The 23487-nt window shown below is 40.1% G+C and overlaps 1 protein-coding gene and 1 long non-coding RNA gene across 6 annotated transcripts in view; one reads left to right on the forward strand and one right to left on the reverse strand.

The window, feature by feature from the left end:
* Positions 1-23487, forward strand: part of kank1a (KN motif and ankyrin repeat domains 1a) — a 278049-nt gene that overhangs the window by 207203 nt on the left and 47359 nt on the right. For 4 of the 5 annotated variants that reach the window (XM_072281739.1, XM_072281738.1, XM_072281741.1 and 1 more), the window contains one exon: positions 4199-4312. In XM_072281739.1, coding sequence (XP_072137840.1) covers positions 4279-4312 — 34 coding nt within the window. In that variant the 5' untranslated portion in view covers positions 4199-4278. Of the gene's footprint in view, positions 1-1418; positions 1441-4198; positions 4313-23487 lie in introns of those variants that run through there. The other variant, XM_072281742.1, reaches the window with a different exon arrangement.
* LOC140211687 (uncharacterized) overlaps positions 3383-23487 on the reverse strand; it is a 46775-nt gene continuing 26670 nt past the window's right edge. Inside the window, exons 2-3 of the long non-coding RNA XR_011889550.1 lie at positions 6145-6244; positions 3383-3519 (exon numbers count right to left, since the gene is read on the reverse strand). This is a non-coding gene — a long non-coding RNA (uncharacterized lncRNA). The remainder of the gene's footprint in view (positions 3520-6144; positions 6245-23487) is intronic.

A 23487-nucleotide genomic window follows, 5' to 3' on the forward strand; every position in this document is an offset into this window, starting at 1 on the left:
CTGTGTCCGGTGCTCCCAATGTGGCCTCCTGTATATTGCTGAGACCCGACAGATATTGGGAGATCGCTTCGCCAAGCATGTAACACTCAGTCCACCAGAAGAAGCAGGATCTCCCAGTGGCCACTCATTTTAATTCCACTTCCCATTCTGATCTGTCAATCTGTGGCCTCATCTACTGTCACGATGAGGCCACACTCAGGTTGGAGGAGCAACATCTTGTAATCCATCTGGGTAGCCTCCAACCTGATGGCATGAACATTGATTTCTCTAACTCCCAGTAATGCCACCCCTCCCCCATCATTCCCTCTCTCACCTCATCTCCTTGCCTGCCCTTCCCCTTTTCTTTCTGCCATGGCCTTCTGTTCTCTTCTGTCGCACTCCTCCTTCCCCAGCCCTGTATCTCTTTCACCAATCAATTTCCCAGCTCTTTACTTCATCCCTCCCCCTCCCAGTTTCATCCATTACCTTGTGTTTCTCTCTCCCCCCCCCGACCTTTTAAATCTACTCCTCATCTTTTTTTCCTCCAGTCCTGCCAAAGGGTTTCAGCCCGAAACATCAACTGTACTCTTTTCCATAGATGCTGCCTGGCCTGTTGAGTTCCTCCAGCATTTTGTGTGTGATAATGGATTTCCAGCATCTGTAGAGTTTCTCTTGTTTGTGATTTATATTCAATGTTCATGGTACAAGCCTGATCAATAAATTGGCCAAAAATATCCAGATACTTATTATCGATGGCAAAATAAATTATTTGGGATTGTTAGTTCTAAAAACTTGCAATTTTTCGGTTGTAAATTTTGATGAATTTTCATGTTTCTGATTTTCCAAACTAATATTTAACTAATGCATCATTACAAGATGCTGTTGGTTTACTTAGAAAACCAAAAATAGTTCTTGTATTTTTAGTGCACAACCGAGTTTCCTAATTAGGGGCAAATATTTGGACTGAAAATTCTACTATATCAGTTCCCCTTAAGCCCTGCACTTTTCCTCCCCCCACCCCCATCCTCTGCTTCTTCCTACTTTGTCCAGCATCAACATCCAGATGGGCACTATATTAGGCAGTGTACTGTCTGTATCCCTCCTGGGGACTAAAATTAAGCAGGACGACTTTTCTAGTGGAGCTAAGAAAAAATCAAGCCCTTGGCTTTCTTGCTTGTGGCAAAATCTACCCAGGAAGCATATTAAATCTACCCAATGGCTAACATGATCATGGCCTGTATACAGTGGCATGCAAAGGTTTGGGCACCCTGGTCAAAATTTCTGTTACTGTGAATAGCTAAGCGAGTAAAAGATGACCTGATTTCCAAAAGGCATAAAGTTAAAGATGACACATTTCTTTAATATTTGAAGCAAGATTACTTTTTTTATTTCCATCTTTTACAGTTTCAAAATAACAAAAAAGGAAAAGGGCCGGAAGCAAAAGTTTGGGCACCCTGCATGGTCAGTACTTAGTAACACCCCCTTTGGCAAGTATCACAGCTTGTAAACGCTTTCTGCAGTCAGCTAAGGGTCTCTTCATTCTTGTTTGGGGGATTTTTGCCCATTCTTCCTTGCAAAAGGCTTCCAATTCTGTGAGATTCTTGGGCCGTCTTGCATGCACGGCTCTTTTGAGGTCTATCCACAGATTTTCAATGATGTTTAGGTCGGGGTATAGTGAGGGCCATGGCAAAACCTTCAGCTGCGCCTCTTGAGATAGTCCATTGTGGATTTTGAGGTGTGTTTAGGATCATTGTCCTGTTGTAAAAGCCATCCTCTTTTCATCTTCAGCTTTTTAACAGATGGTGTGATGTTTGTTTCCAGAATTTGCTGGTATTTAATTGAATTCATTCTTCCCTCTACCAGTGAAATGTTCCCCATGCCACTGGCTGCAACACCAGCCCCATGCTTAACAGTTGGAGAGGTGTTCTTTTCATGAAATTCTACACCCTTTTTTCTCCAAACATACCTTTGCTCACTGCGGCCAAAAAGTTCTATTTTAACTTCATCAGTACACAGGACTTGTTTCCAAAATGTGTCAGGCTTGTTTAGATGTTCCTTTGCAAACTTCTGATGCTGAATTTTGTGGTGAGGACGCAGGAAAGGTTTTCTTCTGATGACTGTTCCATGAAGGTCATATTTGTACGGGTGTCGCTGCACAGTAGAACAGTACACCATCACTCCAGAGTCTGCTAAATCTTCCTGAAGGTCTTTTGCAGTCAGTTGGGGGTTTTGATTTGCCTTTCTAGCAATCCTACGAGCAGTTCTCTCGGAAAGTTTTCTTGGTCTTCCAGACCTCAACTTGACCTCCACCGTTCCTGTTAACTACCATTTCTTAACTACATTACGAACTGAGGAAACAGTTACCTGAAAACGCTTTGCTATCCTCTTATAGCCTTCTCCTGCTTTGTGGGCATCATTTATTTTAATTTTCAGAGTGCTTGGCAGCTGCTTAGAGGAGCCCATAGCTGGGACAAGGTTTGAGGAGTCAGGGTATTTAGAAAGCTTTGAAATTTGTATCACCTGGCCTTTCCTAACGATGACTGTGAACAAGCCATAGCCCTAACAAGCTAATTAAGGTCTGAGACCTTGGTAAAAGTTATCTGAGAGCTCAAATCTCTTGGGGTGCCCAAACTTTTGCATGGTGCTGCTTTCCTTTTTTTCCACTCTAAAATTGTACAAAACAAAAATAATACACTAATCTTGCTAAAAATGTTGAAAAGAATGTTTCGTCTTTAACTTTATAACTTTTGGAGATCAGTTCATCTTCTACTCACTTAACTACTAACAGTAACTGAAATTTTGACCAGGGGTGCCCAAACTTTTGCATGCCACTGTATGTGTCAAAAAAGTTTTGCCAGTATTAGGACATGCAAGCTCATAGTTTGGCAGATCTCCATCCTCCCTTTTTATTATGGTAATGTTTGAGATTCTGTCCTTTGTTGCCCTTCTGGTCTAATGTCCATGTTTTCATCCATGGTGATTTGATGTGAGAAACCATACTTACTGCTCAGGAGTATACAAGTGTCACCTGGATCAAATTTATCTCCACTCGGGTATTTTAATGCTTGGAAACCTTCTGTGTTTCATGTATTGCACTGACGTACTTAGGAGAAACATGATCAGCAATAAATTTTGTTTGTTTAGCTCCCAATATGTGCTTTAATAGGAAAGCCTCTGCAACTTCTAATGCCTTTATGTGTGGTATGAAAACTTGTATTTGTGATGTATAATTATTTAATTTTCATTTCAAATGTTTTGCAATGAATGTGAAAACATGCACTCATCAATAATTTGAAAATATTCAGAAGTGTGAAAAATTCAAGAGTTGGTAGTTGTAGATGAAGTTATATTTATTTCTATGATAATCGAATGTACTTAAAAGAATATATTTAAGGTGATCAGTTTGTTGAAGATATTATTGGTTAGGAAGAAGTTTCAGGAGTAACAGATGACCCATCTCCAGTCTGTAAATATTTTATGGCAGTGATGCTCAGTTGTGACGAGGGCTGTCTGATAAGTCAGTCGCGCTCACTGGGCATCCTGTTGAAAAATCACAAACATGGTAGCATAGTGGTTAGCACAATGCTTTACAGTGCAGGAAACCGGGGTTCATTTCCACCACCCCTCCCCCCCCACTCTCAGTAAGGAGTTTGTACATTCTGCCCATGACCACATTGGTTTCCTCCAGGTGCTCCGGTTTTCTCCCACAGTCCAAAGATGTACCGGTTGGTAGGTTAATTGGTCGTTGTAAATTGCCCCGTGATTAGCTAGGGTTAAGTTGAGGGATTGCTGGGCGACAAGGCTCGAGGGGCCGGAAGGGCCAATTCCACGCTGTATCTCAGTACGTAGGTAGATAGATGAACCAATAAACGAACATCACAAACCAGGGATAAAGGATTGTCCCTGTTTTTTTTCCCATACATCTCATTGGGCAATATCTCCACAATTATCGGGAAAACTGGTTAACATTTATTGCTAACTTTACTGTTGAAATCTCATACTTAGTTTATCTGATGCAGTGTGGAATTGATAATTTACGATATTATTTGAGATTTTTTGCCTTTGTGAGTATTTGTATGCATGCTAATAAAACATAGGCTATGCTAGTGCTGAAGTTACATAACTGGAGTTAAACTTGCACTAATTTCTGTCAATTCTGAGTTGCTCAGTGAACAATTTGGCGATCATGTATTTGACATGCATTTCTTTTTCCTTTCAGATTGCATGAGTGACTGGACTTGATGCATGCTGATTGCATGACTAATGTCTTTGTGGATTTATGAATAAGCAGATGCAGATATGGCTCACACTGTGATTAATGGGAGTGTTCCAGGTAATCAAATGTATTATTACAATGAAGTCTTCTATATATTTCTATGAAAGTTAAAATATAATACGAGGATTCATAAAGATCCAATAATTCTTTGTCTTAACAAATTATAAAAAATCTTACAATAGCATCCTATCTACCTGTTCTGCCAACTATATAATAGCCATTAAACCATGAAAATGATTTTATCAAGTTAATAACCTAAAGCATTTAATGCAGTATTAAGATTGCTCTCTGTAATTGAAAGATATTTATTTTGCATAGCCATGCATCTAATACTGCAGCTTTATTGTATTGCTTAATGGAAAGTGCTTAGAGTTTTGCATTGAGGTTAGAAAGCACCAACTGAACTATGGTGAATGCTGTAGAAAGCTTAATACAAGAAAACCAGAGTTGTAAAAGTCTATATTAAATTGATACTTTTAAAATCCCTTATTGTCACAGTTTAACGTTAACAATTTCCATAATGTTCTGCTTGGGCTTACTTACTGTCATGTTTTTCTACCTTTGCTCTTCAAGGTTTAACAAAATATTTCATATTTTAAAATTTTTTTTTGGCCAATGGAAGAAGACAGTTCATACTCCACTGAATGACTGGTTTGATTTAATCTTTGCAGTCTTTGGAATTAATGTAGCAAGATTTTGAGATGGTGTCTTTATGCAATTTCATTTGCCTACCCTTTTTGCAATATTGGAACTATAACTAGATATTCAACTGCTATGCTTGAACTGTGTGGATTTTTATCCTTAAAAGCAAAGGTCATCCAAGTGCATTCCCTGTCGTATGATCACAATCTCAAGGCATATTCTGTTACCTCAGTATTATTCTCTAAAAACTACCACAATAGATGATGTCACTGACTTTATTGGCAGAGTCAGTTCCAGCTTTTGTATTGTTGAGCAGAGACTCCAGGATGATGAAATGATTATTTGTTAAAGAAAAGCCATGCCATTCCAAGCTATGTTATTGGGACTCTGCTGTAGTTTTGCTATCTTTATTGAGATCTGAAAAGTAGTCTGAATAAATTTTATTTAAATATTGCTGCTGCTTCAAAGATGTCTGTAGGATTGAGTGTAAAAAAAATTGGATAACTGTGAACATATTTAGCCAATTAACAGATGTTTTTGAGCTTTCTATTTTATTGAATCCCATATGTGAAATATTTTTAAAATGTTAATGGTGAGTGGGGGAGAGGAAATATTTTTGCCTTCCTACCATTGTTTCACTTACCAATAAAAGAATTTTTTAATTTGGTTACTCGCATATGATTTTGATTTTCCAGTTGGATTGCCCTTTAAACTTTATGTAAAATTGACTTCTATTTTTATTCATCTCTGAGAATATTAGAATAGAATGTTTCTTATAAGCAGTTAATGGTGATGATGTAGTTTACAGTGTTAAGTGTGACCAATAAGTACAGACATACGAGATCATGTAAACATACTTATATCATCCAAGAAACTAATTAAGAAATATTGGCAGCATAGTGAAGTTTGTCAATAAAATGTGGAATGAAAAACTGGGGCAGTGATGTATAGACATTGATTCAGAAAATTTCATCTGAAGTGACTTGGTTTTAAAATATCAAGGTGATCCCCGTGTAATTGGGCTCTGATCTTCCACTCACTGAATATTGGGTGTGGTTGTGGAATATTATTTTTAAATTTACATGAGAAAATCTGAATTGGTTGTTTATATTATTGCACAGTTGTGATGTCAAGAAGATCAGGTATCTTGAGGAATATGCCAAATTTGGTTTTCAAACTGAGAATGTAGAATTTTGATAGATTTGGTTTCGTTGTACACATCAAGGAATTCTGAAATGTGCTTTTACTTTTTTCAGTCTTTGTCCATTTGGTACTTTTGCATATCTTCTTCAACGAGTGTTGATTTAAAAAAAAACGTTGTGGATCTTTGTTCCAAAGAAGGTCACCCTAAAAAAATCAAACGAATAATTGTGTTACATTTTGAGGGAATAAGGTTATTTGATTAAGAGTTGAATATCCAGTGCTCTTAACTATTTTGAAAAAATGGGTATAGTTGCATAAAAGCATACTCTTTTCATTTATTTAAAAATTGTTGTGTGATTTGATACCAAGCTTATTGTGGTAAATTGCATTTGAAATGGAGGAGGTGCCTGTTTCAGAATTAGTTCAGAGGCATGATTTCTGATTTTCAACAGGATTAATGAAATTCTAGACATGAGATTCTGCAGATGCTGGAAATCTTGAGCAACACGTAAAATGCTGGAGGAACTGAGCAAATCAGGCAACATCGATGGAAAGAAATAAACAGTCAGCTTTTTGAGCTGATACCTTTCATCAGGACTGGAAAGGAAGTAGAGTTAAGAAGATTGGAGGAGTACAAGCTGGCAGGCATCATTTGTATCCAAAACTCCTGGTCTGGTCTCCTGCGTCAGTCAGACCCAATGCACATTGGGGGACTGGTTCCCCCTCGCTTTCTCTACCGCAAAAGCCAGGGTCTCCCAGCCAACACCCACGTATCTGTCCACAGCCTTCTCTAGGCCAAACGCAGGTTGGGGGAGCAACACCCCATTATCCACCTGGCAATTCTCCAACCTGTTGGTATGAACATAGATTTCTCTAATTTCTGGTAACTATTCCACTCTTTTTACTACCCCACCCCATTTTTTTTTGGTTTCCCCCAATTCTGATGGCCCCTCACCACTTCTCCCCATCCTCATGACCTGCCCATCACCACACTAGTTCCCCACTTTCTGCCCTTACTCCACTGTCCTCTACTGTCAGATATTTTCTTCCTTAGTCCTATATACCTTCTGCACCCGTCACCTCCCAGCTTCTAACTCCATCACTCCTCTCCCACCCACCTTCCCCCTCACCTGGTCTCTGCTTTAGAACATAGAATAGTACAGCACAGTACAGGCCCTTCGGCCCACAATGTTGTGCTGACCCTCAAACCCTGCCTCCCATATAACCCCCCACCTTAGATTCCTCCATATACCTGTCTAGTAGTCGCTTAAACTTCACTAGTGTATCTGCCTCCACCATTGACTGAGGCAGTGCATTCACGCACCAACCACTCTCTGAGTAAAAAACCTTCCTCTAATATCGCCCTTGAACTTCCCACCCCTTACCTTAAAGCCATGTCCTCTTGTATTGAGCAGTGGTGCCCTGGGGAAGAGGCACTGGCTATCCACTCTATCTATTCCTCTTATTATCTTGTACACCTCTATCATGTCTCCTCTCATCCTCCTTCTCTCCAAAGAGTAAAGCCTTAGCTCCCTTAATCTCTGACGAATCCCTTAATTCATCTGCCAGTTTGCACTTCTCCACCCTATCCCCACCTTGTTGCAGCTTCATCCCCCTTCCTTTCCAGTCCTGATGAAGGGTCTCAGCCCAAAACATCAGCTGTTTATTCCCCCTCCATAGATGCTGCCTGACTTGTTGAGCTCCCCCAGCATTTTGTGTATCTTGTTTAATGAAATCCTACATGTAGTAACAAGGACTTTGCACACTGAAAACAAGACTTTAGGTGGAACAGTGTTGGTAGAACCTCTGCCTCACAGACCTGGGTCCAATCCTGACCTTGGATAGAGACTGTACTGTTGTGACTGTGAATGAAGTCACTGGAGAGACACTGAAGCTCCAGCAAAACAAACAGGCATCATATTGGAGACACTCTTGGAAGAGGCTCCTTGACCCAACATTACGTCACATATTTATATGCTGAAGGTCAAAGGTGATAGGACAATTCTATAGTTGAAGTATATCTACAATACTTCCTTTGTTTACATATAATTTTCAAACACTAAGATCTTTACACCGGCATTCCAGACAACCAAAATAAATGTTGATCACCACTGTCTCTAAACTGCATCATGCATATGCAGACATTTCTGGTCAATGGAGTGTTTCCTGGTTTGCAATCAACCCCAGTCTGCAACTCCAGGAAGACCATTCTGAGCAGCATTTTAAATTCAATCTGCAGTCCACATTCAGAGCCGAAATAACACACACAAAATGCTGGAGGAACTTAGCAGGCCAGGCAGCATCTATGGAAAGGAGTAAACAGTCAACGTCTTGGGCTGAGACCCTTCTTGTGTCTATGATTCAGATCTGAAGACAGGTTGCAGCTGAAATTAATATTTGCTATATTCCATAACTCCAGAAAACGCCTTAACACTCCCCTTTTTCTGGTTTGTCCCCCTTCCTTTGTTGCCTTGTTGAAGAGTCTCAGCCCAAAACACCGACTGTTTATTCTCCTCCATGGATGCTGCCTGATTTGTTGAGTTCCTCCAGCATTTTGGGTATCTTATTTAATGGAATTCTCTATGTAGTAACACGGTTTTTGTGCACTGAAAGCCATACTTGAGGTGGAACAGCGTCGCAGCTAGTAGAGCCTCTGCCTCAAGACCTGGGTTCAATCCTGGCCTTGAATGGAGGCTGCACAATCTCCCTATGACCATGTGGGTTTCCTGTAGGTGCTGGGATTGGAGTAGGGTTATTATTATCAGATGCGCTGAGGTGTAGTGAGAAAGTTGTCTTACGTACTGTTGAGACAGATCAAATCATTAAACAGTGCGTTCAAGTGGAACAAGGTTAAAAGAAATATAGGGCAGAATAAACTTTCTCAGCTACAGAGAAAGTGCAGAGTGTGTAAACAGTAAGAGTAAGATAATAACAATAGATTGTGAGGTGTAAGAATCTATTTTTTCTACAACTGACACATGCTTTTTCAGGCTTTTGTGTCTTCTGTCCAATGGAAGAGAGGAGAAGAGAGGATGTCCCGGCCAGGTGGGGTCTTTGATTATGCTTCATTCAGGCAGGGGGAAGTATAGACAGTTTATGGAGGGGAGGTTGGTTTCCATAATGTATTGAGCTGTGTCCACATCTCTCTGCTGCAGTCTCGTGCAGATCAATTGCGATACTAGCCCTGATGCATCAAGATACGATCCTTTCTATGGTGCATTGATTAAAAGTCAGTAAAGGTCAATGGGCACATGCCTAATTTCTGTAGCCTCCTGGGGAACTCGAGGCCCTGGTGATTTTCCTTGGTGGTGGTGTCTATTTGGTTGGACCAAGACAGGCCACTGGCAATGTTCACTCTTAGGAACCTGAAACTCTGAACCTCAACACCATCGATACAGATGAGCATGTGCATCAATTTCTCCCCCTCCACCCACTTAGACCGTAAAACATAGGAGCAGAATTAGGCCATTTGGCCCATTGAGTCTGCTCCACCATTCAATCATGGCTGATCTTTTTTTTCCCTCCTCCTTAACCCCATTTCCCAGCCTTCTCCCTGTAACTTTTGATGCCATGTCCAATCTAGAATGTATCAATCTCTGCCTTAAATAAACCCAGTGACCTGGCCTCCACAGTTGCATGTGGCAACAAATTCCACAAATTCTCCGCTGGCTAAAGAAATTTCTCCACATCTCTGTTTTGAATGGACTCCCCTCTATCCTGAGGCTGTGCCCCCTTGTCCTAGACTTTCTCACCATGGGAAACATCCTTTCCACATCTACTCTGTCTAGTCCTTTCAACATTCGAAAGGTTTCAATGAGGTCCCTCCCTCATCCTTCTAAATTCCAGTGAGTGCAGACCCAGAGCCATCCAACATTCCTCGTATGATAACCCTTTCATTCCTGGAATCATCCTTGTGAACCACCTCTGGACCCTCTCCAATTCCAGCACGTATCTTCTAAGATGGGGAGACCAAAACTGTACACAATACTCATTGTGAAGCCTCACCAGTGCCTTATTAAGCCTCAGCATCATAACCATGCACTTGTATTCTAGACCTCTTGAAATTAATGTTAACATTGCATTTGCCTTCCTCACTACCGACTCAACCTGCAAGTTAACCTGTAGGGTGTTCTGCACAAGGTGTCCCAGGACCCTTTGCATCTCAAATTTTTGGATTTTCTCCCAGTTTAGAAAATAGTTCGCACATTTATTTCTATTACCAAAGTGCACGACCATGCATTTTCTAACAACATATTTCATTTGCTACTTTCTTGCCCGTTCTCCTAATCTAAGTCCTTCTGCATCCTACCTGTTTCCTCAACTCTACCTGCCCCTCCACCAATCTTCGTATCATCTACAAACTTGGCAACAAAGCCATCTATTCCATCATCTAAATCATTTACATAAAACATTAAAAAAAAGTGGTCCAATACCAGCCCCTGCGGTACACTACTAGTCACTGGCAGCCAACCTGACAAGGATCCTTTTATTCTCACTCGCTGCCTTCTTCCAATTAGCCAATGCTCTAACAATGCCAGTAACCTTCATATGATACCATGGGCTGTTAACTTGGTACACAGTCTCATGTTTAGCACCTTATCAAAGGCCTTGTGAAAGCCCAGATATACAACATCCACTGCATTCCCTTTATCTAAGCTACTTGTAATCTCATCAAAGAATTCCAACGGATTCATCAGACAGGATTTTCCCTGAAGGAAACCATGCTTACTAAAGTCAATGACCAACTCTTTTGTTTTACTGACTTTGAGGAAAAGATTGTTGTCTGGGCACCATATTACTAAGCTCTTTATCTCCTTCCTGTAATCTCGGTTTATCATTATTTGAAGTACAGCCCACTATGTTTATACCATCTGCAAACGAGAGTTAGAGCAGACTCTGGTCACACAGTGATGACTGTACAGGGAGGCACTGAGGGCACAATTTTGTGAAGTACCAGTGTTTAGACTACTAATGGAGATGTTGCTGCCTGTCCTTTCCTTTCGGTCATTTACTCCCTCATCCCAAAGATTTGCTTAGTCACTGTGAGTTGTTCTTGGTGTATAGGTCAGTGGGAGAGCCTATAGGGAGTTGGCATGAACGTAGGGATAATGCAAAGTAATTTTGTAGTGAATTCTTGTACCATCTATGTAACCTTAGTTACGTGAGTTCATGCACTGAAGTTCTGTGCTTTTGAGACTTCTCGTCTTCATCCGCTGTGATCTGCAGTGAAATGTTCCATCTTTTGCCCTCCACAAGACTTGCTAGTCACATGTGACTTGCACCAGATCCACTTCTCCTTCTGTGTCTGCTGCTGTGATTTGGCCTCCTGCACCAATGCCTTGCTTTTTACCTTTGTGTGCAAAACCTGTCGTGACTTGGTCTCTTTGCATCTTCACAGCTTTCCTGAGCGAGCAGTTTGCCCCTCCAGCTGTAGGTGCTTCTGCATCCAAACTTGCTTTGCCATGGCTTAGTCAGTTGTACCTATAAGCATCCAGCACTGTAAAATCCAGAATGCTTTCTACAAAGCACCTTAGCCTCTCTACTTAAGATATCCCTTCAAGTCACCCTTGAAATATTTGGTCATCACCCATCTTTTGCTGGCTCATGCAGATTGCATTAATCAGTGACTTTATTGCAATAAGATTGGAACAATTCACTGCTCTGTCTATGTGAGCTATATCTTTGGGGATTGAAAAGGCATCTTTCAGGGCTCTAAATCTGAATCTCAAAAGTTCAAAGTACATTTATTATCTAAGTATCTATACTATATACAACCTTGAGATTTGGCTGCCTGTAAGGAGACACAAAACAAAGAAACCCAATAGAAGTAATTTTTTTAAAAACTGTCAGTCACCCAAAGTCCAAAAATACCCACAAGAACAAATCATGCAAAGGAAGCAATTAACATTCAGAACTAAAGTTCACAAAACTGCATTCACAACCACAAAGCCAATTATCACTGCAGCCGGTCCAGGAGTCCATCAGTTGTAGGCCACAGCCTCAGTTCAGCACAGACGAGTAAATTTTGCCAAGCAGCGAGCTGAACATTGGCCCATCCCTTGCCTCTAACTCCAACACTCAGACCTTTTCAATCTGGCCCAGTGCTTAACTCGGCTAAACATCGATTTGTTTCTCGCTCTCACACCTGGACCCCACCATCTTGATTCATTCCATACCCAACCTTTTCAATCTCATTCTTAGACCGGGCCCTGCCATTTCAATACGCTCTCAGGCCTGGGCCCCACTGTATCGATCAGTCCGTACCCAACCTTTTCAATCTGGCCCAGTGCTTAAGTCGGTCAAACCTCGACTCATCCCTTGCCCTTGGGGCCTGGGGCCTGGGCCCTGCCGCCTCAATCCGACCTGCACGCACCGTGCCGCAACCGCCCTGCATCTTCGAGACTTTAGCTCACACCACGAAAATGCCAGGTTGTACAGGTGGTTCAAAACCTCATCTCTGAAAGGGATGTTACAGGCTGTTGATTGCAGAGATCAGTGTCCAGAAAAAGTGTGATTGGTAGAGTCGTTAGTAGTTTTGTTAGCTGCCAGTAAAGCATCGCTATGTTTCACCAGTGCCTTCTTAAACTGGAAACCCCTCCACCAGCTCCCAATCCCACTATTTGAATCGTCCATTGAAAGCATTTCTGTAACTAAAACTAATTTCTGATTCTTTAATTCTATGGTGCTTTAAGAAAATAATTAGAGTGCAGCTGTTCAAGCCCTATGGCACTTTCTTATTTTGCAAGTAACCATTCAGTGCTGTCATGCTGAAAACAGAAAAAAAATTAATTTCCCATATTGCACCATCAATCAGCAGCTTTTGTCTAATATTTAACTGCTGGTGCACAAAGCATGAGCCAGTTATCAATAAAACCCATGTAATAATTAAACATTGCTTTATTGGCTGTATGATCTGTTTTTATCCTTTAAACTGTACAGTAGAACCTTCAGAGTAACACACAAACTCAGGGTGATTTACACAGCACTCACTGGTGGTAAGAATAGCAGTGGAATTAAGTTCTTTGCTTTGGCAGCCTCTACAGAATTTAGAAGGAAATTCCAAAAGAACCCAGCGAGCTGGCCCTAGTAATGCTGGTAGCTTGTTGCTGATGTGTCAAGAGTATGTGGGCCAGTCTCTCCACACTGCACTAAATAAAGGATTAACTTTTTCCACTGTGAGAGGAAGACCATTATTACCATGGTAAGTAGACTAGTTATGTCTTTATTTTATATTTATTCCAACATCCATACAGAGAAACTAAATTTAATGAATATTTGTATAACATCACTTTGATACTTTTACAGTGAAACTCTCAGTGCAGGGAATTAGTTTAAATTATAGTACATAGTTCCGAGTTACTGAAATTTTTCTGGAATTGTGCTGAATATATAATTAGGTCCCAAAATTCTAACATTCACATTCAAAATGTTCTTTATCAGAATCATTTTGCAATGGTATTTTAGGAAGGTTGCAGTGCTCAGGACCAAAGTAAGAACAAACTATTTTGAAAAATACTACAGAACATTTTAAGATCCAAAAACCACAATCATTCTGGCAAGAATTTTTGACAAATTTCTTCAAGACTTCTCAATAGAATTCCCTTCAGACTCACTGTTTTGTGGGTCTATAAATGTGACAGTTTTTGAGACGGTTACTGAGGCAGAGGGTCTAGACCTGCCTGCAAACAAAGATAACAGCACTACTAAAATACCCCAAACTTGGTCTAAACTACCTGGAGTTGTTAGTAATACTTGTACTCAAAGCCTTAGAAACTTTGTGTTATTTTTCACTACTGATTCTCGAACTGCCAAGCTATTGGAATTATTATTTTAATTCAATTTAAATTAATGAATATTTAAAGTTTGGGTTTCCCTCTTTGTTGGTCATCTGCTAGTGAAAAACTCACGTCTAACCTGATGTAAACCTTTGCATTAAGTTAACTTTGTCGAGAGTGGCCAGTTGACCCAAGTCCTCACGACCTCCTTGTCCTTGCTATTGAAGTTATCATCAGTGCAGAAGTGTGCTGAGTAAATGGCTCAAACTCTGATTTGTACTAAACTGCACATACATGGAATACTTGTCATGATTACCGTTCATTTCAAAGACATATTTGACAAACAAGCAATGTAAAAATACATTTTGTACATGGGATAGTTACGTTGAAATAAGAATTAAATTGGTAAACTTAATGTCAGTGTGTTCTACTGACAACAAGAACTTTTGAGTATGTGGGTGGAGCAATAAAGCACAAGATCACAGGAAAAGCACAGAATCAATTGTCCAAGCTGTTTCCTATAATATTTGAGATTTGTTTGACATGAAATTAAATTGTAAAAGAGTAAAAAGAAAACTTAATACAGGATATGTCCATTCCCACCCACAATCCGATCATTCAAAGTTCAAAGTAAATTTATTATCAAAGAACGTATCTGTCATCATATGCTAACCACCTCGAGATTCATTTTCTTGTAGGCATTTACAGTAGAGCAAGAAATGGAATAGTCAGTGAAAAACTACACACAAAGACTAACAAATAGCCAAGTATGCATCATTACAGTCAAAAGTAAACTTTTAAGACCGTGATCTAGCAAAATCAGAAGAACAGATAGATTTTTTCAGAGCCAGCTGTTCCCACCTTCTTCAAAAAAGGAAACAACTTCCCGTTCTCCTGAGTGAGGATACTGGACATATTTATTCCCAGTACACTAAGTATTACACTACTACCATCACTATACTAGGGTGTCTCTGAAGTTTTCATGTGCTTACCTCTGTCCAGCAGAACAAAGTTCAGCTTAATTTAATGAGGTGGATTTTAAGATGTGTTTTTACACTATTTTCTCTATTTAATCTTTTTATGAATGAGAAATATCCAAGTGTTGGTGTCTGGGAGGTTAGTGGGCATGTCTATCATTTGTAAGGAGAGATGAAACAAAGGCCACAGATGGATTGTGAGCCGCAGAATGTTGGACAAGGAGATGAGAACATTTTAGATTGCAAGGCTACAGAAGAATGGCATGCAATGAATGTAACACAAGGAAGTGTTTAAAAATTTGAGAAATTGGATGCCTATCCACATCAGAGGTTGAGAAAATCTGTGAGTTCCCCCAGGTGGGGTATGATGAATCTTGAATAAGTTTCAACATCAGACGGATAGGGATGAGCCGTGTTTACAGACGCGAACACAAATATTGTTAGATCACTTCGGTCTCATTGAGGTTGTGCATTTCTAAGATGTTCGTCATGGCAAGTAATAGAATCTGCTTGGTCTTACCAGTCTCTGTAGTGGTAAGACTTTTTCTGTCAGTTTTCGGTTCTTTGTTTTCCAACGCTCATTTCATGGTGTAATAAGGATTCCCTCATTACCCGTCTGCTATTGGGTTTTCTGTCCAGCTTACTGATCTTAAACTTATTGTTCCTTCACCATTCTGCCCTGAGGATGCCACCTTTATCTATGTCTTTAGGTTTTAGGCCATTAGGTCCTCTTTTTGCCTGTAACTTTAGCTCTTCTCTAAAGGCCTTGATGCTTTAATTACCACATCACTCTATCTTCTTTCCCCCACTCTCTCATTATCTTTCTTCCACATGTCAATGGTTTCTGGTTCCCTTGGTGTCACTTCTCCCATCAGCTCTAGCACTTGATTGCTAAACTTTTCCAAATTTGTTGATAAAGCCATGCATTGGCCAGTCTCAAGTTTTTATTTAATGCCTGCACATAATTGCTTTTACTGAATTTCATTTCAGTTTTGCCCCCAAATTAACATCCTGTTCTCTGATATCTTCTAGCACAGTGGCAAATGACTTGATGCTTCTGACACATGGATCCCCATCAGCACTGTCAGCGGTCTAGGTTTTGGTGCCAGCATGCCCCTCACCACTGCCAGGTTCTCTCATTCCTCTCCCTTCCACCATTGTTCCCTTTGCAGTTTGTCGTGCCTCGCCCTCAATGGTTTTGCAAATTCAGCCATTTCACTTTGAAGTGCTCATCTTCAGTGCTACTTTTCTACAATTTATCTGAAGACCTGTATTTATTTTTTTAAATCAACATGAGATTGTAGCAGGACTTAAAGAAGCATTTGACAATTCTGTTAGAGTGAACAGAAGAAACACTGTTAACATTTCAAAGGCAGTGTTCAGCAGTGGTTTGTTGTATTGAGACAGTCCCAGGGTGAGCAGCGATGGAGCGAGGGAGTAGCTTGGCATGAGGGAAATGAAAGTCCAGGCCCAATACACGTACTGAGACAAAAATAATGAAGAGACACCAGCGAGGACAAGAATGCTGGTGCCAAGGGGAGAGCAGTTTCAAAGATAAGTGACAGAACTTGGAAGGGGATTAACTTGGCATCATAACTTTGTTTGAAAGAAATAAGTAAAATGTCACTGGAACCGGTGCAAATAAATGTTCAAAACCTTGATGAATGGCAGACAAAGGCTTAATAAGATGGCATACTGAACTGAGCAGCCAAGCCATCGAGTGTTGGAAAATCTCAACATAAATATGAATAAACAGGCATTAAGCAAAACAAATGATATAAGCAGGTATAACATAGGCATCACTTTGGGGCTGAGTGCAGCGAGGACGAAAGATAAGCCTGCATTTAAATGGTGCCTTTCATGCCTTTTTTAAAGAGATGCCTAATGAAATAATTTTTGAGGAGCATTGCAAGAAATGCAACAAGCAGGCTGCCATAAATAGAAGTATGATAATTATCAACTAATCTGAGTAATATTAAGTAAAGACATTAACTAGTGATCTGACAAGGTTCCATGGATCCTTTGCACCTACCAAGCAAGCAAGTGGAATTGTGATTTAAAACCTCATCCAAACGATGGCATTAACAGTTTTAGAAGTAATGGCGTGTCAGCTTCAAATTTCGGATTGTATCTGCAGTCTGGGATTTGAACTGAAAACTTTCTGGAGCTAAAGTGGCACAGCTGATTTGCAAGGGAGAAAGTGTGGAAAAGTGTGTGGAAAAGACTTAAAATCTTGTACAGTATTTTGCTTTTGATTTATTTTAAATAAAATTGTTTTATTTTTAAATATGACCACCAAAGTAGCCCCATAATGAGTCCTCTGAAGTGGTGAAGAGCTTCGGGCTTTGTTATAAAGAAGCTGATCTGATGGATCTGATTGGATTGAGTGCAGATCCTGATAGAAATGTGTGTGGTTTGGCCTGGATCAGGCTGTGCCATGCTATCCTCTCACTAGTTCAGGTAATGAAGATTTGCTGAGTATATCCTGGGTTCTTTGTGCAAAGTGATCGCAGTACAGCAGGTTCTTTGGAAGTGCTTTTGGATTGGGCCACTTCTGTAGAAAAAAATACAAGTACTTGTGCTGAATTTTTCTTCTGCTTTTAAACTTGTGGACCACCAGTACTGCATTGCATTAATACATGCATATTGTGTGTGTCTACCTACTGTATTAACATAGTAAAAATTTTAAACCAACCAAGTAGCAATTGGAACCAAATATTGGCTTTTATCAATGGGAATGACATACCCTTCAGACTAAATCTGTTTGCACTTAACTAACCAAAGAAATATTCAGTTCATTTGGAGTAACTGGTATTGAGTTAATTTTACCAGTAGCAGAATTCCTGAAATAGTCTGGAGTTGTGTTCCCTGTGAAAGTCATAATTGCATCTATTCCACTTCGTGCTCCATATGGATTTCATCCAAAGCTTCTCTCAGAATAGCTGAAGGAAAGGATCTGTAAACTAATCAGTTCTGCAGTCATTCTCAGGAAAATATAATTTATTAATATAGTGACTTTTTAAATACAATTTCTACACTTGTTATCTAACATAGGGCTTTAGTGTGCAGTGTTTGCAGTAAAATGGATAGAATTATGGACTGTGAAAGCAGAATCCTATGTAGCAAGACTCATGAGAACCTTGTATATTTAATTACTCTGAATTAGTGATACTTGACCCGGCCTAGGCCATATGAAAAATCAGAAAAGTGCAGCTGCTGTGTTCACTCCAACCTATGGCATTCGAACCTCATTTCCCCCATTACTGCAATCTTATAACATAGTGACTACAATTGTGGAAAAAAAAACTCAATCTTTTTTAATTGTTTCTGCAAGTTTCCAATATTAACTACCTGGGTCAACAGTTCCTTAAATCGGAGCAGACTCGATGGGCCAAATGGCCTAATTCTGCTCGTATATTTTATGGTCTGTGAAATTAGGACACTGCTTGTGAGATAACAGGTGCATTTTAGAGCGTGGTCAATTGGCAGTGCTCATGTGTGAGTGCTATTGACATATTTGCTTACCCAAAGACAAACTAAATAGCATTTTATGTTGAGGTATCTTACTCTTATTGAACCAATTCCAATACCAAAATTAACTATGCATCTAGATTCTAAACTTGTCATGACATCGCATTATATTCTGTCGTTGTCGTGGCTATCCCTCGAGGTCGAGGATGATCTTCATTCTGTTGATTTACTTATGGGCTCTCAAGTGGCTTATGAGTCCAATCTTGGCTTTGGAAGTTCTTCCACATTCAGGACGGGTAGTTCCAGATGGCAGATGGGGCTTTGGTTGTTGCTGCCTCTCTTTCCATTTTCTTCTCTTTTCTTTTAATTCTGCACATCTGTTGGCTTTGAAAGTTGCCGTTCCTTCTTGGATGATGGCTTGTCAGAGTTTCCTGTCCTTGGCATTGGTTTCCCAATTGTTGATGTCGATGTTACATTTCTTCATGTTGGCTTTAAGAAGTCTTTGAATCTTTTCTGTTCTCTGCCTTCTTTAAGCTGGGAGTAGAAGATTTGTTTCGGCAGACATTTGTCTTTCATCCGAACAACATGACCGCTCCATCTTAGTTGGTTCTTGATGACGTAGGCTTCAATGCTTGTTGTTTTTGCTTCATTTAGCACACTGACGTTGGTTCTTCCAAATTCCCAGCTGCTATTTAAGATGTTTCGAAGAAAGCGTTGATGGAACTTTTCAAGTGCCTTCAGATGTCGTCGGTATGTTGTCCAGGTTGCTGATGCATACAGGAGCATTGGGATTACCACTGCTTTGTACACTAACATTTTGGTGTCTGTTCAGATGTCACGATCATGAAAGACTCTTGTTCGGAGGCGTCCAAAAGCTGTTCCAGCGCATATATTCTGTAGTTAAAAGTGAAGATGAAGGTATTTCTATACATCTTTCGCCATTATAGCATGGGCCTATTGCAATAGTAGTCATCTGAAATGCATAGCACAAGCAGTACGTGTTTGGAATTTTGCTGCTATTTCAAATTGTGAGGCTCCTCATAAAATGCCAAGCTCAGGTTGACATTGCACGCACCATTTGTATCTGGCCAATACATGTGTGTATTTGCAATTTGCAGTTCACTGAAGGTAAATTGAAATCACTGCTCAGCAATCCTTGTCCTGGTATCCTTGGAAGCAGACCTTCAGTGTAAAAGGTCCATGAGTAACCATTGGCAAGCAAGTTTTTACCCCAAGTTGGGGAAAAGATCTAACAGCATAAAATAATAACAAACATAAATTTATGTTATTCATTAATTTGTTAAATAAATTTGTTTGTGAAAGTAAATGTGTGTTTCCTTGAAGCTGATGTTGTGATCAGCACTTTATGACAACGCCAATCTTGCATGAATAGTTGTAATTTGGAAGTTGATTTAGTAATTTTAGAGCCAGTACTTTAAAAAATGTTAGAAATAATAGGAAATCTTGTTGTGCTATAAAAAGAATAAAATGTTTGATATAAATCAAGATAAGCTGTAACGCCTTTAAACTTGTACCACATATGTCAATGAACCAGTTTCTTCAGTTTGTCAATGTAGGGTTCATTATGCGTGTAAAGTGGATTTTGTCTGAAGTAGAATTAAATAATGTGACTTTGTGCAACTGAAAATAAGTTGTAGCACATGAGTATGATTGCATTTCAAATAAATAATTGTATGAAAACTTGTTATTGTGTGCACATCTGGATACAATTGGATCTTTGACCCAGACAGTTGTACTGGCCTGTACAAGGCAGCACACTTGACCCAATTCTAGAAGGCTGTTGTACTGCTTTTAGCGTGGAGTCCTTGTATCACATCAGCATTTGACATATGTGTGAAGCTGCTGCAATAATGTCATGGTTTGGGGCTGGATTTATTTAAAGTCTCTGTCCCCTTTACTGAGAGTTACTGCTTTGCACTTTCCTGATGCCCTCATTCCTACTGCCACCAAAACAGATTAATTGAGGAATAATCTACAAGCGTGTGTGGGACTATGCATTCAAAGGTGCCCAAATAATAGGGGTAACTACCCAGATCTAATTTGCTGAGCATAAACTGCTCAGGGTGAATGACAATATATACAAGTACAATTCATTTCTTTTGCGTGCAGTTTGAAGATTTGTATCAGTCATGTAAAAGGTCCAAATGCAAGAGGAACTGATTCCGCAACCTATAGACTCACTTTCAAGGACCCTACATTTCATGTTCTCAGTAATATTTACTTTATAATTTCTTTTCTAGTTGCACAGTTTGTCTTTTGCACCTTGGTAGTTTGTCATTCTTTATCAATTGCTGATGTGATACAAGGATTTTTTGTGAAGTCTTTTTCATTGATTCCGTTCTATTTCTTCTGCTTTGAATGCCTGCAAGAAAATACACCTCAGGGTGGTGTATAGTGCTGTATATGTACGTTGATAATTTACTTTGAACTTCAAAATGACTTCATAGTAAGCATTTGAGTTAGTGTTCATATATGTTTTAGTGGATCTGGAATTATTGAGAAATTGGGAAAAATCTAAAATACTAAACTTGGAGACAATCATTATCACCACCCCAAGTAATGTTTCGGTTTCTGCCATGACCCTTTAACAGTATGATGGCAATTATTTTGTGACCATATGATCTTGTATTTTAAAAAATAAGTCACTAGGCAGGGTGTAGAAACAGTGACTTTTTTTTTGTTACGTTTGATTTCCAGATAGATTAAAATTAGTTCTTAAAAAATAGCTGGGCTGTTTGGAGGATTCCTCTTTTTAGATCTCTATATGTAAACCAGCTTTAGACCCTGCCAAGGAACAGTAGACTGTCACATTTCCTTCCCCGCCATACCTCTATCCTCAAATGCTATGAATTCCATTACCAAAACGATAAGAAATAGGAGCAGAATTGAATCTGATCCGCCATTTTATGATGGCTGATCTATTATTCCTCTCAACCCTATTCTCCTGCCTTCTCCCTGAAAATTTTGCCTACTTTAAATATACCCAACGACTTGGCTTCCACAGCTGTCTGTGGCAATGAATACCACAGATTTATCAGCTGCTGGCTAAAGAAATTCCTCCTTATCTTTGTTCTATAGGGACATGTTTGTATTCTGAGACGGTGCCGCTGTTCAAAACTCTCTCACAATAGGAAACACACCTTTCACATCCATTCTGTCTCAGCCTTTCAATATCTGCTGGGTTTCACTGAGATCCCCCCTCCCACAAATTCTTCTAAACTCCAGCAAGTACAGGCCCAGAGCTAACAAATGCTCCTCATATGTTAGCTCTTAACCCCCGAGATCATTCTTGTGAACCTTCTCTGGTCCCCCTTCAAAGCCAGCAGATTCTTTCTTAGTTAAAGGGTCCAAAACTGAACTATGCAGAAAACAGTCTGCACCTTTATTCCTTCTAACAACGTGCATGCCTGTACACTTTGCTACACTGTATTCCATCTGCCGCTCTTTTTCACATCCTCCTAATGTGTCTTAAGTGCTTCTGCAGACACCCTGCTTCCTCAGCACCATTTCCCCTCCACCTTTTTTCCCACAAGCTTGGCCACAAAGCCTTCAATTCCATCACCCAAATCATTGACGCTTCAAGTCAAAGATTACTGCAGGTTATTCATTCAGATACAAAAAGACCATTCTTCCATATGACCTTTCAGTCCCTCTTTCCTGCTCTGGCATTTAGTAAGATTATGACTGATCTACCTGGGTACCACTTTCCTGTTCTAATCCATAGTCTTTAATTCTTCACAGATTAGTGAATAATTTCTTCTGATCTCCTCCTTGAAAGACTTGCTTCTTGAGACCATGACCCTAGGTTTCAAGGCAGCTCACTCAAATGAACATCCTTCCAATATCTCCCTCCTTAAGACCTGTAAGGATCTTGAATATTTAAATGGGGTAATGTCTCATTTCTCCAAACTACACTGTAGGCAGAGTCTGCTTAGTTGCTCCTCATGGACAATCCCTCCCACCCCAGAAATATTGCAGTGTAGGAAGACCAGCCCTCTGTGCAATATTCCAGGCATTATTTACCAGGCCTGTTTTTATTGCAGCAGGACAGTTGCTCACGTATTGCAAAAAAGGGTAAGATGCAATTTGCTGTAAAATGGTTCCTATTACCTGTATGTTAACTGCCAGTGATCCTTGCGCAAGGGTACCCTTGCCTCTCTCAACACTGGACTGTGATTCAAATGCTGCTATCCATGTTGCTTGTGAGATTTATGGAAAGTTAGCAATGTACTCTCCCGACAGAGTTCAAGTGCACCAACTCCTTGATACCATGAGGCTGAGAATCAGAGCAGGGCATGGTTGGCTTGGATGTTTGTTCTCCTGCCTGCTCTCCTCAAAAGCCTTTTCATTCAGGCCCACCCGGTCCAGCCCAGTCAAACCAGCGGTTATCCAATTACTGATTCAACTGTTGTCCAGCATTGTCCAGTCACAAGAAATATGCTGCCACCTGAGCGAGTAGTTCCCGATAACAGCCAGCCAGGATTGTCTGCTCTTTGATGGAAGCACAGCGTTCACTGAAAACTGAACACTAGGCTGCTGACTTGCCATGTGATCAAAGGCCAAGAAACTGACCATCTGGAAAGGGGGATGGAAAGCTGTGAAATGCTCGGCCCAACCATTATGCCCACCAATTTAAGGTGGGATTCATGTTTTAGCTGGGAATTTTTAAAAAAAAAACCACTGGGGTAATAAAGATTTATTATTCATATTTTATTTGGAGTCACAGCTCGGAATAGACCCTTCCCGCCCTTCAAGCAGCACCACCAACAGCCGCCCTCAATCCCGATTTAACCCAAATCTAATCATGGGACAATATACAATGACCAACTAACCTGCCCAAGAGGTCTTTACACTAAACCAGAGAAAACCCACAGGGAGAACATACAGAGCTGCCTTACAGAGGATGCTGGGATTGATCTCCAAGCACCAACACTAGAGCTGTAATAGTGTCACGCAGACCACTATGCTGCAGTGGTACGCCAATGTAACGTATCTGATTAAAATATTAAAATCACCATTCAATTTGCAACAGGCATCCATCATCTATAATTTGAAACTAAACTTTTGCAGAAGTCTGAAGCGTATCTGGCTTTTTAAGACACAGTGATTTTGAGACTTATGAAATCTAACTATTATATTTACAGTTAAGAGATTAATGCCACTGCAGTATGTGGATTTTAGAAAGAAAAGCACATTTGTACAT

The sequence above is a fragment of the Mobula birostris genome, chromosome 17, assembly GCF_030028105.1.
Source record: "Mobula birostris isolate sMobBir1 chromosome 17, sMobBir1.hap1, whole genome shotgun sequence".
Taxonomy (NCBI): Eukaryota; Metazoa; Chordata; class Chondrichthyes; order Myliobatiformes; family Myliobatidae; genus Mobula; species Mobula birostris.